General features: G+C 57.0%; 1 protein-coding gene across 2 annotated transcripts; it reads left to right on the top strand.

Annotated features, from left to right (window-relative positions):
* The first annotated feature begins 1,609 nt into the window (after positions 1-1,609).
* Positions 1,610-15,144, top strand: LSR (lipolysis stimulated lipoprotein receptor). 2 transcript variants are annotated; one of them, XM_060652064.3, is made up of 10 exons: positions 1,610-1,845; positions 3,040-3,384; positions 8,613-8,732; positions 10,420-10,476; positions 11,045-11,191; positions 13,380-13,541; positions 13,701-13,760; positions 13,860-13,991; positions 14,284-14,909; positions 15,000-15,144. In XM_060652064.3, exons 1-10 carry the CDS (start codon positions 1,737-1,739, stop codon positions 15,033-15,035), a joined length of 1,794 nt encoding a protein of 597 aa, XP_060508047.1. In that variant the 5' UTR covers positions 1,610-1,736; the 3' UTR covers positions 15,036-15,144. The 2 variants fall into 2 exon arrangements, with proteins under 2 accessions (XP_060508047.1, XP_060508048.1); XM_060652065.3 differs by lacking the exon at positions 10,420-10,476.
* The last annotated feature ends 985 nt before the right edge of the window (positions 15,145-16,129 follow it).

The following is a 16,129-nucleotide window of genomic DNA, read 5'->3' as shown; positions in this document are numbered from 1 at the left end:
TGAATGTAATTAATGCCTCTGAACTGGACACTTACAAATAGGCTGGGGCACCTCGGTGGCTCTTGATTTTGGCTCAGGTCATGGTCTCTCCATTGGTGGGATCGAGACCTATGTCAGGCTCCTTGCTGACAGCAAAGGAGCCTGCTTGGGATTCTCTCCCTCTCTCTCAAAATAAACAACTAAACTTTAAAAAATAAATGCAAACGGCTAAAATGGTATGTATATTTTATCACAGATACACAAAAAACAAAGAGGCGAGGGAGGGTTGAAATTTTATAAGAAATGACCTTTCTGTAGAGCCGTAAAGGAGGCGGAAAGTCAAGTGGCCATCTGCAGGAAGGGGGTTCGGCCAGAGGGAGTAGTACAACAGGTCTGAGTGGGAGTGGGAGAGACACATTCCAGCATCGGGCGGGAGCCCGTGTGGCTGGAGTTGAGTGAGCCTGGAGGAGAGTGGAAGGAGGGGAAGCCAGAGAGAGCTCAGGCCGCGGTAAGTATTTTGGTTTCTTCTGGCAAGGGGAGCCACAGCAAGTTTTTGAACAGCTGTACGTGATCCGACTTGAATTTTAACAGGATGCAGTGGGACAAAACATCCGAGGCCACTGCACCGGCCACCGGCCAGCCAGTGGCCAGTTCGCTACCTCCAGGGAGTCTGTCGAGTAAGCGCCTAGTGCTCCCCAGGAGGCGCTTCCCCGAGCCGCCTTCGGGGGGCAGAAGAGCCGCGCTGAACGCCTCGCGTTCGGGTGCCTCGACACACCCCACCCTCGGGCGCAGGTGGCCCAGACCCTGGGAATCCTTACGCCGAAACCTATCCGTAGTTGCGCGCTTCCGCTCGGCCCTTTAAGACCGAGCGTGTCCGGAGGCCTAACCTGGGGCGATGGCTGCCCGGGGACTGAATCGCGACTTGGGAAGGGAGGCGGAGAAAACTTCCCAAAAAGAATTCCAACTTTTCCTGGGCCTGATTCCCCTCGGGCGTCCCTAAGAGCGCAGAGCTTCCTTTCCGGAAACTTCACTCGGTTCTTTCAATTATCTAAGTGGAGGGCACAACAGGCCCGCAACGCCTCCGTTCTCCCTGGACGGGAGCCTCCCCCAGCCCAAAGCTCGCTAAGACTCGCCCCTCCCCGCTGGGTGTACCTAGGCGGGTCCATCGCCAGCCGGGCAGAGGGGTGTGCGCAGAGAGGGAACAGGTGCAGGGAGGGACCCGCCCCCCTCAACAGGTGAATCACCCCAGTTAAGCGTCGGTTCTCGTGAGTTACACTCTGCGCGGCTTCGCCAGGGCAGGAGAGGGCCGGACAGGACCCCCAGTCCGCAGGCGCCCTCCCGGCGGGCTGGTCACTTGGTTCCGACCCTCGGGGCCGGAGCGTACCTGGGTCAGCCCACTTCCGGGGAGGGAGGTGGAGGAGCCCCTCCCCACCGCCCACCCCCTGGCCCAGCCCTCTGCTCTCACCCAGTGTACCTGGGCTGATCCATTCCCCAGAGCGCGCAGGGGGTGGAGTGGCTCGGGGAGCCACAGTGGGTCCGGCGAGTTTCTCCCCGAAAGCTGAAGCGTGCTCCTCATCCACGTCATTGACGCTAATTAAAGTCCTGGAACAGGGCAGGGTGGGCTTGGAATAGGGACAAGGAACGGAAGCGGGAAGGGGAGGAGCAAGCACCCCTCCCAGGCTTGGTGCGCGCCGCGCCCCCTACCCTCTCGGTACCAAGTAGGGGACGCGCGGGCCAGACGCGCCCAGACGGCCGCGATGGCGCCAGTGGCTCGCGGGCTCTCCTGGGGGATGGGCCCTCACCTAGCCTTTCGGGGCTGGGGCGCGGTCGTCTTCGTGTGGCTTTTTCTCAGCACCTTGTGCACAGGTATGGAGAGCGGGGCCTCTGGTCGGCGGAGCGGCGGGACGGCACTGTAGAAGGGGGATGGATGGAGTTCTACACAGCCGAGCGGGCTGGAGAGCTGGGGGAGGGGGAGCGCCGAGACTAGGATCTCTGGATCCCCAGGGTCTCGGGAAATCTGGGTGCCAGGGTGAAGGGAATTCCCCATTCGAGCCAAGGAACTCTCCCCCGCCCTAGTTCAGAGATAGCAGGAAGTGAAACTCCCCGGACCGCGAATCCTGGAGCGGCAAGGAGAAGGGGACCTTTTGTGATGTCGGGATGAAAGGACCACCCGATCACTGGCAAAGGCCGGGATGGGGATTTGGGCGCACCCCAAGATTTCTAAGACCTGGGGTAACGGAGAGCGGACACTCGAGGGCTGGATCAGACGCCGCCTGGAGAAGGAGTTCAAGAAACAGAGCCCAGGCTTTGGGTGGATGTAGGATTGGGACTCCCCAGGCCCCAGCCCCGTCCATGTTGCGAAGTATCTGCCTAAGGGTCTGGTGGGATGGACTTAACGGACTTGGTGTGAAACCATCTTCTGCTGGCAAGCTTTCACCTGGATCAGATGTTTGGGTGGGGATGTGGAGGGGACTTTATCCTTACCCAAGCACTTTTGGTGTGTTCACTTTTGAGATGGATTAGGGTCGGGTGAGGTGGGAGGCTGATGGAGACACTATGGGGGCTTTAGCTACTCCATGGCAAAAGAGTTCAGTGAAACAACTCCAAAATTCCACTCCCCTCCCTCGCCCCCCAGTCACAAGACCCCATGGAACTTGGAACCTTTAGTGGTTGTTTTTGCAGTAGGGCCTTGAGTGCAGTGGCCTTGGGGTGGTCTTTGCGCCTTCCTGCTTAGGCCACAGAGAGAGGTCCTTCTCATGAGAGAATGGCTAAGGGAAGAGGGAGCCAAGGCCACACTCTAGGAAGAGGGATGGACAAGACGTGCCAAGAAATCTGGCTGTGTGACCTTGCACTTGCCACTTTAGCCCCACGGGTCTAGGAAATGGGCATGATTATCTGAGCAGCCTCTCCGGTCCCAGGGATTAAGGAACAGTGTGTGCTAGGCATTCTGTAAAACCATTACACTTGCAAATGTCCCACTGGTGACCAGTGATGTTGCTCACTCCTGAGGCACTTCCCTGAGCTCACAGAAGCCCTTGCTGACTCTCCCCTTGCCCTCAGCTCCTGCCAGCGCCATCCAGGTGACTGTCTCAGACCCCTACCACGTGGTGATCCTCTTCCAGCCCGTGACCCTGCCCTGCACCTACCAAGCCACCACCACTCCCACGGCACCCATTGTGATCTGGAAGTACAAGTCTTTCTGCCGGGACCGCATCGCCGATGCCTTCTCCCCAGCCAGTGTGGACAACCAGCTCAATGCCCAACTGGCAGCCGGTAACCCAGGCTACAATCCCTACGTGGAGTGCCAGGACAGCATGCGCACTGTCAGGGTTGTAGCCACCAAGCAGGGCAATGCCGTGACCCTGGGAGACTACTACCAGGGCCGAAGGATCACCATCACAGGAAGTATGTTGGGCTGGGCAGGGCAGGGGACGGGGCGGGGCTTGCTTGGGTGGCGGTGTTGGCTCCCTTGTGCCCAACCTCGCGTCGCCCCCCTTGGAAGCTCTTGAGTACCAGTGTCTAAAAGGCTTGATGAAGGGAGGGATCCTTCCTTCCATCCATCCATTCATTCATCCGTCTGTGCTTTATTTAACAACAAAGATTTATTGAGCACCTAACGTATACAGGTGCCATTTGATGCTGGAAGTTCATCAAATCCTTTCCCTTGTGGAGACCACATTCCGGTGAGGGAGACCAATGAGATAACATGTAGTGTCAAGTGCTTGGAACATAAAATTGGGTAATGAAGAGAAGCAGCGGTTCTAGAATGATACTAATACCAGCAACGATATGTAAAAATGTATATAAGTATGTGCCAAGGCCCTCATCCGGGTTCGTATGGATTAACTCATTTAGACCACACAGTAATTGTGTGAGATTCTATTGTCATTGTATAGAGGTCCAGAGAGGTAAAGCAGCTTACACGGGGTCACAGAGCTGCGATTCTAAGGCGGCCACTTTGGGTCTCATCTCCAAGCTTGTAATCCCTTTACTTGCCCAGGGTGGTCAGCAAAGGGCTCACCAAGGTGGTAACATGAGTAAGCTGACAGGGTGAGAGATTTTCATGGGTGAAGCCTATGACTTGCCAGGCACCTTACATACTTTCTCCTATGCAGTCCTCATGACCACATTTTACACTCTTGGCTTTGGGGCTCAGAGAGGTTAGAGTGGCTGTCTAGACACACAGCTAAGAAGGAGCTGGAGCTGGGATTTGAACCCCGGCAGACTTCAGAAGCCTGGTCTTTAACCATAATGCTGCCAGCTAATAGGAAATGCCTTTTGGGACGAAGTAAGGAGCAGGTAGGAAGTCATCCATTCATTCTTCCGGTATTTATCGAGCATCTGCTAAATGTTAGGTGCTGTGGATGTAAGTGGCGATCAGGACAGCCAAGGTCTCTGTGCTCAAGGAGGTGACATTCTAGTGGGGTGAGACTGGCAGTAAACAAGCAGAGAAAGCGAATTTCAGGGAGTACTAAGTGCTACAGAGCAAGCCAGCTAGGGCCACCTACTATATGGAATGAGTCAGGGGCGCACCCCTTGAGACGTTTAGTGAATATGATCTTTGAAGGACCAGACCCTAGGGGCGCCCGGGTGGCTCAGTCGGTTAAGCGTCCGACTTGGCCAGGTCATGATCTCACAGTTTGTGAGTTGGAGCCCCCCCGCGCCGGGCTCTGTGCTGACAGCTTAGAGCCTGGGGCCTGCTTCGCATTCTGTCTCCCTCTCTCTCTGCCCCTCCCCAGTCTCTGTCTCTGTCTCTCAAAAATAAATAAACATTAAGACATAGAAGGACCAGACCCTAAAGAATCTCGGGGAAGGTGATGGGGCTGTAGTGGGCGAGGGATGAACGCTCAACCCACGTAATGGGTTTACCCTTTCACTGTCTTAAATAAGGATTAGAGTTTTAATCTTGGGCATGGGGACAGAGCAGGGAAGGGAGCATCCCTTTGCAGACCCCGAGAGACCAGGCAGGTCGTGGAGCACACTCCCTCGCTCTGTCTAGACCATGGACAGAAGACAGGGTTCCAGAGACCCAGTCTGTCAGTCGTGCTTGGGGGAGGGACCCGAACAGCTTGCCCTGACTTTTCATGAGCAGCTCAGCCCAAAGCATCCTGCCGTTCTTGAGGTCAGAGAGCTTCTTGGGGGTTCAGCCTGTACAGGCCCCTCCCCTATAACCCAGAGCCGTCTCTGGCCTGGACCAGGCGTGACTACCCAGCGGCCCTGTCCGGATACCGCCAAACCGAGAGTGTCCTCGAAGGCTGGCTGGAATCACGCCTCCTCTGCTGAGGCTAAAACTCCAGAGTGACCCTCAGGCTCTCCTGGGGTAGACTCTTCTTGTTCCAGAGGCCTAAGGTGCCTTGACGCGGGGGTTTCAAGCTGCCTTGACGCGCTCTGTGTCGTGTTTGATACAGGCAGTAATGTGTAAATATCCATTGTGTGTATGTCCTCTCAGGAAATCTGGGAGCCGCGGGAGCTTCCTCCATTTCAGCTTTGAGGATGGAGAAAAGCGGACCCCCTTTTGGTGTTCCTAGGGCCACCAGCTGTCCAGGTTTTAACTGGAAGTTGTCCTTGGCAAACCATAATGGTGTGTCCCTCAGCTCAGGGTGCCTCTGGCTACCCCTCCATTCCTCCTTGCTTTGGGTGACGTGGAGCGCCGGGATGGGAGCCTTGTTTCTACCTCGCCAGGCTGCCTGGGCACGTGTGCCCTCCCCCCCAGTAGCACTAGAAAGCCCATGGGACCCCTGGGGTGAGGGCTGCTTCTGCCTGATGCAGATAAGGAACCAGAGGCCCAGAGATGTGGAGGAGGCCCTGCTCTGTTCTCAACTGGAGACCCAGCACCTCCTCCTGGCACCTAAAACAATGAGGGCAATGCCCAGCCCGAGTGATGTCAGGACCACACATAGACCGGGAACAGGGTGCGCCTTGCAGGAAGGAGGTGGGCCCGGGCCTTAGAATTGATCAAAAGCAGCTGGAAAGCCATATTTTGTGTGGGTTTTGAAAACGTTATACAGCCTCAAAGAAAACATTGAGCCTGGGATCCGGCCCAGAGGAGCCAGGGGATTTCAACTCCTGGCCTGTGAACTTTGGCTGTAGCCGGGGGTTCCCATCCACCTCTGCAGCACAGGGTAGGGACCCGCCCCTCAGCTCTGGTTTTGGAGCCTTGGTTGGAGTCTGATTTAAGGACACAGGTGGAAAAATGATGGGCCGAGAGGGTGTTCCGGAGAATCAGGAAGATTTGGGAGCACGTAGTTCAGCGTTTTATGAGGATTCAGTGAGAGTACATGGAAAGGGACCCAGCACAGAGGAAGAGCTCAATAATCAGCGGCTAGATGTGTGATTGTGGAGGGGAGTTGTGTCCTCTACTCCCTCACAGCTGCTCGGAAGGTCACCTTACGTGTAAGGCTTCCCTGGCCACCCCTTAAATTTACACAACTCCCACCTCTGGCACTTTCCGTCTGCCTTCTCTGGTCGGGTTTCTCCGTACTCCTTATCACCGTCTGATACGTGGTATATTTAAGTTTATTTGTCTTTCTTTCCCAGTTAGGATCTGAGCTCCGTCAGAGCCGGGATTTATATCTGCTGTATGTAGCAGTGGTTCTCAAACTTGTCGGTTGTAGGGCCTCTCCACTCTTAAATACTTCAGAGAACTTTGCTTTTATGACTAGCAAACAGAGGAGTTCAAAAAATATTTAAAATGACAATAACCAATTTGTTACAGGTTAATATAAATAACATGCTTTCTTATGGAAAAAGAACCATATTTTCCAAACCCAAGCAAAAACCTTTAACGAAGAGTATGGCATTGCTTTAGTTTTGTATTTTTGCACATCTCCTGCAAGTCTGCCCGAGCAGGAGAAGCTGGCTTCTCAGAGCCGCTGCTGCATTCAGTATACTGTGACAGCACAGGCTTTATAGCCTCTGGAAAACTTCCTGGCAACGCACGAGAGATTGAGTGAGAAAGGCAGATAACACCTTAGTATTATTATGATGATAACTTTGACCTCAAGGACACCTCTGAAAAGATCTGGGGGAACCCCGGGGTCTGTAGATCACACTTGGAGGACTGCCTTTCTAGCACGCCAGTTGCCTCAGGTATGTCCGGAACATAGGGTGCATTTGGTGATTATGTGTTGAATATTGAATGAGTGTATCAAGTGCCTATTTGAATACAGCCATGTGCCCAGAATGCTGGAACAGACAGCAGGTGCTAAGGAAGGTGGGCACGAAGAGGGAAGGGGTTCATTTCCAGGTCCTGGCCAAGGCCCCGTGCCAAGCAGTGGGGACTCAGTAGTGGCCGAGACAGGCCGGGTTCTGCCTGCATGGAGCCCACATTCCCTTGGGCATGGGGTCACGGAGGGTCAGCCCCCGAGCTGGCTGATACAATTCAGCAGTCAGGTGGAGGTTACGCTTGCAGGATGGACCCGGCCCTGTGAGCGTCTGGGAACCCAGTGCCAGGCAGGTATGGGCCCAGCATCTTGGGGGACGGTGAGGAGGCCAGTGTGTCTGGAGTCTAGTGAGCAAAGGAGAACAGTGGGTTTGAGGCTGGTGTGGTAACCAGTGGCCAGATCTTGCCAAGGGCCTTGTGGGCTGGGGTAAGGTGCTTGGAGCGGCGTAGGAGGACCTCGGCAGGAGGGTTTCCTATAGGCGCGAGGCCTTTTGAAAAAGGAAGAGGGATCAGCTCTTTCATTACTTCATCAGTGGACTGATGCCCTGCTGGGTCCCAGGTGGTGCAGACTGGGGCACACACTTCGTGCCCTCGGGGCCCACATGGGGAAGGGCATTGGGTGGGCGGGTCAGGGAGGTAGGCAGGTCAGCAGGAGCCAGAGAGCCAGAGCAGCTGCGGAGAAAGCGGCCTGGACTCCTGGGGTGGGAGAGGGGGGTGCTCATTTCTGGCCTGTTCCTGTCTTCCATCCTTCAAGGGCTTCCTGGGGAGTCGCCTGGGGTCCCACCCCATCCCACGTGGGTGAATGGCCGAAGGGGTTTAACTAATTAGGGCCAGAGGAGTAGGGAGGAAACCGGATGTGCTGAAAGACTTTCATTACCGCTGTAATTGACAGGCTCCTGGCCCGTGTGAGCGTCCCAAGCCCTGGGCCTGACCTGGAATGTGGGGCTGGCGACTTGGGAACTGGGGGCGGCCCTAGTGTCTCTCACAGCCACTCTTTCCCAGGCCTGGGCGGCTCCCAATTCCTGGAATCTGGCCTATTTCTCTGCCTCGCCACCCCAGCCCCCTGCCCCTGGGTCTATCCCAGGCACTGTGGTGGTTCTTGTCGGGGGAGTCCCCTTTGCTGTGAGAGGTGGTAAGACAATGGCTATAAATCTGCAGCCCAGGCTCTGGAGTCAGACCATCCAGCTCCACTGCTGACGACTCTTATGACCTGGGTCAGATTAGGTGATCTCGCCAGACCTCTTTTCTCATCTACCGAACAGGAAAGGTAACAGGACCCACCTCACAGACTAGTTGAAACACCCCGTGTTAGGTAGTTACAACAGAGCCTAAAAAGCACACCCTTGGTACGAGTCATTTACTGTTCCCGTGGTCCGTGTGTAGGCCTGCTCTCTTACCCTCTTCCCTGACATGCTCTCTGGGAGGCCCTGATGCCCTCCCCCGAGGCTCCCTCACCTGTCTCCTGTTGCAGATGCTGACCTGACCTTTGACCAGACGGGTTGGGGGGACAGCGGTGTATATTACTGCTCCGTGGTCTCAGCGCAGGACCTCCAGGGGAACAACGAGGCCTATGCAGAGCTCATCGTTCTGGGTGAGTGGGCTTGGGCCCTGCGGGCCCGGGAAGGGGGTGGGAACTGGGACCGGGGCCCCTTCTTCAGCCACTTGTGTATGTCTGCCGTCTGCCCTCCGCCTTCCAGCTCGCTCTCTGGACTCTGTCGCCTGCTTCGCTCTCCCCTCATGGCACCACCAGTCACTGGGGCTTCTCTTTGCCCTGCACCCCAGGCAGGGACCCCTCCCCCCAACAATTCAGATAAGCCAGAGCCACACTGAGAGTGGAGAGCGCTGGGGATTCTACCTCTTCCTGGTCTCCGTTTTTAAAAATCTCGAAATTCTCAGAGTTAATTGGCAGGGAGTGAGGAGGGAAGGCTGGATCCTGCTGCCATGCGTGGAAGGGACGCTGCCATTAGCCAGATGCTCTGTTACCGGCCAACACATATAGTCATGTGTGGCGCGTGCTATATGTGAGGCGTGTGCTATACGCGTGGCGCTGCTGGGCTGGGCGTTGCCATCATCACACGTGTGATGCAAGGAAACGCATGTGTGAATGAGCACACACATGATGGGGGACGTGCTCCAGGGTGTTCAGATCACAGCAGAGCTCACGTGTGGGTGACCCAGAGAACGCTGGCCTTTGGTCACATGCACATTCTACATCAGCATTTCCCAAAATGTAGTGTTAGGACCTGCTTAACGCATTAAACAACTATCGAGGCTCGCGAAGAGTTTTCGTGGACGGTTTTGCGGATTATCACAAACTGAAAGCAGGAGGTTTTTTTAAGCACGAGGCACGTGGGCACCCGATCCATTATCCTCAGAGCGATGAGGTCATCGCCCGGCACGGAGCCTCTGGAAAACCCCTGCGCACCTGCGGGAGATGGGGTGCGAAAAAGGCGAATGATGGCGTGGTGTCATTCTGAGAGTTGTAGCCTCGTGGACAGGACCACACTTTGGGAACCGCTGGCTTGCGTGCTAGAACCTCCTCGTCGGGGCAGGTGGCACGGAGTATGTGAGGTCTGTTGGGGAGAGCTTTGTTGACGCACAGCTGGTGTGTGGGTGCCCCGGCGGTACGATGCTAGTGGGACACAGAGCAACCGGCGGCACCAGCTGGGCCATGGAATGTGCGTATGGGACAGAGTGTGAAATGAGACGGAACTCAAGGCCACGCTACGATTTTGATGGCCTGTTGGCACTTTTGCCTTCATGGGCCTCTTCCTTCGTATTAAAAATACGTGTTTTATGATTGCATTGCTGTAAATTCATTATTATATATTCAGTGTTACTATATTTTTTTCTTCAGATTTTAAAATAAAATTAAAACATTTTCATGGGCCCTCGGGCACTGTGCCTCCTCTGCCTGATGGAACAGGACTGTCCCTGTCACATGACATGGAGCCCTTTGGGGCGATAGGACCCGTGTATGTGGAAAAGATGGAGTGCCCACACGGAGGTTGAACCTTCAGAACCACGGGACCCTTTGGGGCAAGAGAATTCCCCATGGCATGAGAGAGTGGGTAAATTATGTGGTGGAAGCATTCTGGAAAATAGCACTCAACTGGTGGGGGGCGCGCGGCAGGAACTGTGTGCCAGGACCCTCCTGGGCTACCAGCCCGTCTGCTTCAGGACACCTTCACCCTGATGAGCCTGGAGCTTGGCTTCAGGGTAGGGGCAGGCTGGGCTGGCCCCTGCCAGCATAATCTGTCTTTCTTTTGTCCCTCCAGGCAGGACCTCGGGGGTGGCAGAGCTCTTACCTGGTTTTCAGGCGGGGCCCATGGAAGGTACGGGGTGGCGTCCCCCCCCCCCCCCCCGACACCACTTACCGCTGCTAAGTATTCTCCCCCACCCTAAACACTGCTCTCTGTGGACCCCCACTAACCTCACCTGACTCCAACTCCGTGGCATCAGGTGACCTGGCCCTGGGATTTGGGGTGGGCTGGGCTGGCTGAGCAGGGGCCTGGGGTGTAGGCAGGGGGCTCCTGTTGACTGGTGCCTGCCTTACTCTTCTAGAGACGAGGATCTGGGCAGCTGGCTCTCTGTCCCTTCTCTGAGGCTCCATCCTGTTCTTGCTCCAGCCAGGTCACCCCTCATTCTCTGCCTTCCCTGATGAGCCCAGTGCAAGCTCCCTAAATTCAGGACTGGCCTGGGTCGTAGAGGGCGGGCATCCCTCTGCTGCTGCGCCCCGGCGTCTGGCACGGAGAATCCAGCAGGGGGCTGCAACGTCCCCAGCAAGTTTCACAAACAGCTTCGCCCCACCCGTGACTCTGCACTGCCCCGCTGTGCCTGTGTCCGCGTGTCCCCGTGTCCTCCCAGGCCTCCCGCTCATGGCCTTTTCTCCTCCCTCCGCAGACTGGCTATTTGTGGTCGTGGTCTGCTTGGCTGCCTTCCTCGTCTTCCTCCTCCTGGGCATCTGCTGGTGTCAGTGCTGCCCCCACACGTGCTGCTGTTATGTCAGGTGTCCCTGCTGCCCGGAGAAGTGCTGCTGTCCGGAGGCCTGTAAGTGCCCCTCACACGCCCACCCCTGCAGGCCTCTCTCCTGGCTTCCAGGGGAGGAGGTAGCCCTCTGCCCGCTTCCCAGGACACTGTCACTGTTCTGGAGGGTTTGAGCAATCTGGAACAAAGTGGGCCAAGGAGGATCTGCTGTCTTCAATGCTCATTTAGATTTTCACTTATTTGGAGTTGTTTGTTTTGAAAGCATAATTTATGCACATGGTTAAAAAAAAAAAAAAAAGGATTCAGATAGTGCAAAATGCCATTCACTGGGAAGAAAAGCTGCCTTGAAAAACAAAATCTGCAATGAAAAAGTAAGACACCAGACAAGGTTTACAGCACTGTATAATTTACAAAATTTTAAAAGCCCACGTCCACAAAAGCACTCTGGGATTGACGCGGATGCCGTGTTTAAGGCCATCTCTAGCACATCAGAGTAGGTACGGCTGGGGACGGAAGGGGAGAGAGCAAACAAAACAGGAAGGGGGAAGCAAAGAGAGGGAGTCTCCCTCTTGCCACTGGCCCAGCTCCTCTCCTCAGAGACGTGAGCGCTGCCAGTTCCTTCTAGAGCATCCAGGTACGGCAGTGCCCCTCCGCACTTCATGGTGAAGTGGCAGGCGGCTGTTGTGGGCTTAGGCAGGTGGAGATATAAGGCCTGGATGGACAGGTCACCTGCTTGGAAGCCTAATGAGCCACCTCCCCTTGTGTGTCCGGTACTTAGCGCGGGGCTCAGCCTACAGAAAATGTTCCTCACCCACTAGCTGTCGGACATGTTGCTGTCAGCACTGGTAATGACTAAGGGCCAGGAAGCACCTTGGAGCCCTGGCAGTGAAACTGTGTGACCTCACACAAGCAGCACCCACTCTCCCGGATGGTTTCCTTCTTTGCCAGGTCCCCGCAGAAGGTGTTTGAACATGAAGGGAAGAGTGCGTGTGAGCACCCAGCACAGGGCTGCGGCTCAGTCCACACTGGCTAATTTTATGACATTGAACTCGGCAGTGAGCAACCCGGTTCCTCAAAGTATTGCTGCCCTGAGGAAAATCCGCTGCTCTCTGGAGGCTGCTGGCCATCCTGTTTCTCTTGTCATTTTTAGTTGAGAGCTTCGTATTCAGGCAGGGGGTGTTAGCCCACATCACAGGTGATGAGAGACGCCCCCAACACCCCCCTGCCGGGGCTGCATCCAGGTCTGCAATTACCCCACTAACTAAGGCTGGGGCCACAAGGGCAAATGCCTGTCCCCAGGCCATGTTCTTTCCATCCTGAGACCCTGATACCTCAGAGAACCCATGAACTCACTGCCAGGGGCCCCGTTCCTTTGGTCCACAACTGCCAGCTAGTAAGAAGTTGGTCCAGTTCCCATGGTTAGTTAGGGAACTGCCAGATCACCTGAGCTACCGAGGGGCTTCTCCTGGGGGTGCTGAGTGCTGAGCTTTCTGTTTCCAAACTGAATCAGAGGAGGGAGCTTTCTGTGCCTCCCATTTCCCTGTCCCAATCCCAGGGAGGAAGCAGCCTCCTGGGGCCCAGTGACTCTGACACAAGAGCAGCCACCAGAACTCAGCCTCTTGCCTGGGGAGGAAGGCAGCAAAGAGGATGTGCCCTTGAGCTGTCCAGCCTAGAATCAGGCGGGGGGTAGGGTGGGAGTGGCTGTGGCCCTCCGCCACTGGAGGTACTTGGTTCGCTGCTTGGCTGAGGCAAGTGAACACTGAGGCTCCCATGCTCTTGCCTCAGACTGATTCCCATTGCATGTGGGCCTGGAGGACCCAGCAGCCATGCGAGGGGAGTGGGCATGGGATTCCTCCCCAGATGATGCATTTTCTGGAATGGTCAAGGGAATACTTGAATCCAGCTAGAGAATCTAGCACATGGGCTTTACCTACAGGGGCTCCTTTGCGCCCTACTGCTCTGTAAGGACACAGGCCCAGGGTGGCCACATCTCCTGACAAGGTGGTTAGAGAGCTGGGATTTTATGTAAAACCTTGTCAAATGTTGGCAAACCATCATACAAACACGCTGGCTTGCCAGATGGGGGCCCCCCATCTGGTAGCACGTGCTACCAGTGCACACAAGTGCCTAGGGAAGCCCCATGGCTGGGGGATCGGGAAGAAGGTCCAGGCATATGTTCCTCCAGACCCTCTGATACAGCAAAAAGCGGCATGGCTCCTGGCCACCTTCTCATATTGTGTGTCCTTCCCAGTGTATGCTGCCGGCAAAGCCGCCACCTCAGGCGTCCCAAGCATCTACGCCCCAAGCACCTATGCTCACCTCTCCCCTGCCAAGACCCCGCCCCCACCAGCCATGATTCCCATGGGCCCCATCTACAATGGGTACCCTGGAGACTTCGACAGGAATAGCTCAGGTGAGGCCTGGGGGAGCCAGGAGCAGCTGGGCAGCGGGTAGGCTGGACATTTGGGTCCTAAGGGGTCTGGGGCTGGAAGAAAGGGGATTGGAGGCAGGGGAGAGGAGGCTGGATATGGGTTGCTCCAGGTAGACAGCCACTGACAGTCATCTCCCTCAGTTGGTGGCCACAGCTCCCAGGTACCCCTGCTTCGTGACACAGACAGCAGTGTGACCTCTGGTAAGAACCAACTGTTAAAAGACTGGACATGCCTTTAGGGGAGGGAGCTGGGTCTACATCGGCTCTTCTAAACTGATCACCTCCATCTCCTGTCCTTAGAAGTCCGCAGTGGCTACAGAATTCAGGCCAGCCAGCAGGACGACTCCATGCGGGTCCTGTACTACATGGAAAAAGAGCTGGCCAACTTTGACCCTTCTCGACCTGGTGCCCCCAATGGCCGCGTAGAGCGGGGTGAGTGGGAGCCTTGGGGTTTGAGGGGTTCCTGAGTGGGGAGGGAGAACCAAGTCTCCCTGACCCCTGCCCTGTGTATGCTTGTGGCAAATCCTGGGCACAGTCCCTCCTTCCTTGCCACAGCCACAGCCACAGTGAGAAGTGTACGGGACCCTGCATGTCAATACTTAAAAAGATGAGAAGTTTAGGGTCTTCTAGAAAGTGTATGAGCCAAGTGGGTGACACTGCTGGGCCCTGGAGTTCCTGACCTCCCAGCAGTCAGTGACACACCCCCACCTCCCCTCCCCTACAGCCATGAGTGAAGTCACCTCCCTCCATGAGGACGACTGGAGATCCCGGCCATCCCGGGGTCCTGCCCTTACCCCAATCCGAGATGAAGAATGGAGTCACCACTCCCCTCAGAGTCCCAGGCGGTGGGAGCAAGAGGCCCCCATGGAGCGGCCAGGGAGTGGCTGGGGGGCCGGGCGGCCCCGTGCACGATCTGTGGATGCTCTGGATGACCTTACCCGGCCAAGCTCTGCTGAATCTGGGAGGAGGTCTCCCCCAAGTAGGGGGAGGAGAGGCCAAGCGTATGGACCTCCCAGAAGCCGAAGCCGGGATGATCTCTATGACCAAGATGACCCAAGGGAATTTCCACACTCCCGGGATCCCCACTATGATGACTTCAGGTCTAGAGACCGCCCTTATGCTGACCCTAGGTCCCGCTACCACCGCTCCCGGGACCCTCGGGAAGATAGCTCCAGGTCTGGGGACCCCCAATATGATGGGCGTTTATTAGAAGAGGCCTTGAGGAAAAAGGGGCCAGCTGAGAGGAGGAGACCTTACAGGGAGGAAGATGAGGAGGCCTACTACCCTCCAGCGCCTCCCCCTTACTCTGAGACCGACTCCCAGGCTTCCCGGGAGAGGAGGCTTAAGAAGGTGAGTGAACAGCCCTCCCTGGCTTTAAGACCCTTCCTGGACTCTCCTCCAGAGTCCCCAGCTCACACCCTCTTTTTTTCTCCCTTGCAGAACTTGGCCCTGAGTCGAGAAAGTTTAGTCGTCTGATCTCACGTTTTGTATGTACCTTTTGTACTGTTTTTGTTTTTTGTTTTTTAATTTGAGGGACTATTGATTATCTTGCCCTCCTAAGTCTAATAAAACTTATCATTACAAGGCCTGTGTCTAGAGGGATGTGTTTGTTTTGCTGCACGAAGTGGGTAGCCGGGAAGCTGCTGCGTCTGTGTGTGTGCGTGCCTGCGAGTGTGCAAAAGGCCATGTGTCCAGTTTTCTCTCAGGACTTGCCTCCTGGGCCGGGAGGAAAGAACCGGGTCTGCCTTCCTCCCCAGGCCGGGAGTACGTGCCCCACGCAGGCTCCGCCTGGGCTTGCGTGCGCGCCCCGGCCCCGCCCAGACGTGCGCATGCGCCCCAGTCCTCCGCCTTCGGGCACCTCCGCCCGGCCGCCGGGAGCGCGCGCGCGCGCTCCTCTCCCCTTCAACCCCGTTCACCTCCCCGCCCCCCCCCCCCCCCGACCTACTTTACTTCTCCAAACCCCGCAGCCTGCCTCGTCCCGGGCGACCGGAGCCCCTCCTCCGGGTCCCCTGGCGTTCCATCTGGGCCCGCGTTCCACCGGTTGGCCTGTCGGCGGGTGCCAGGCGGAGGCGGCGACGGCGACCTCGCGCCCCGCCGAGACCCGGGCCCGCGCGCGCCCGCCCGCCATCCGAGACACACAGCGCGCGCGCTCCCCGGGGGCTGCCCTCCCCCCGCGCGCGTCGGCCCCGGGCTCGCGCCGCCGCCGCCGCCGCCGCCGCCGCTGCCGCCGCGCGCGCGCAGCTCAAGTAAAGGAGGAAAAAAAGGGGGAAAAAATAGAAAGCAGCGGCGGCTGCAGCAGCGATCCGCCGCCGGACTGGGCCAGGCCGGGCGGCGGACGCGCGAGCCGGCGATCCAGGGGAGAGGCGGCAGCCATCCAGGGCGGGCCGGGTTAAAAAAAAAGTCGCGGCGGCGGCGGCGGCTGCTCAGGGAAGGCCTGAGGGCCGCGTGCAGCGGGCGGGGGGCGGCCGCGCTGCGTCCCGGAGCCGGGAGCCGCCGGGAGCCGGAGGGCGGGCGGGCGGAGGCGGCGGCGGCGGCTGCAGGAGCAGCGGCGGCGGCGGCGGCGGCGGCAT

The sequence above is a fragment of the Panthera onca genome, chromosome E2, assembly GCF_046562875.1.
Source record: "Panthera onca isolate mPanOnc1 chromosome E2, mPanOnc1 haplotype 2, whole genome shotgun sequence".
Classification (NCBI taxonomy): Eukaryota; Metazoa; Chordata; class Mammalia; order Carnivora; family Felidae; genus Panthera; species Panthera onca.
Note: the sequence above shows the minus strand (reverse complement) of the source record. Positions and strands in the feature narration are given on the sequence as shown.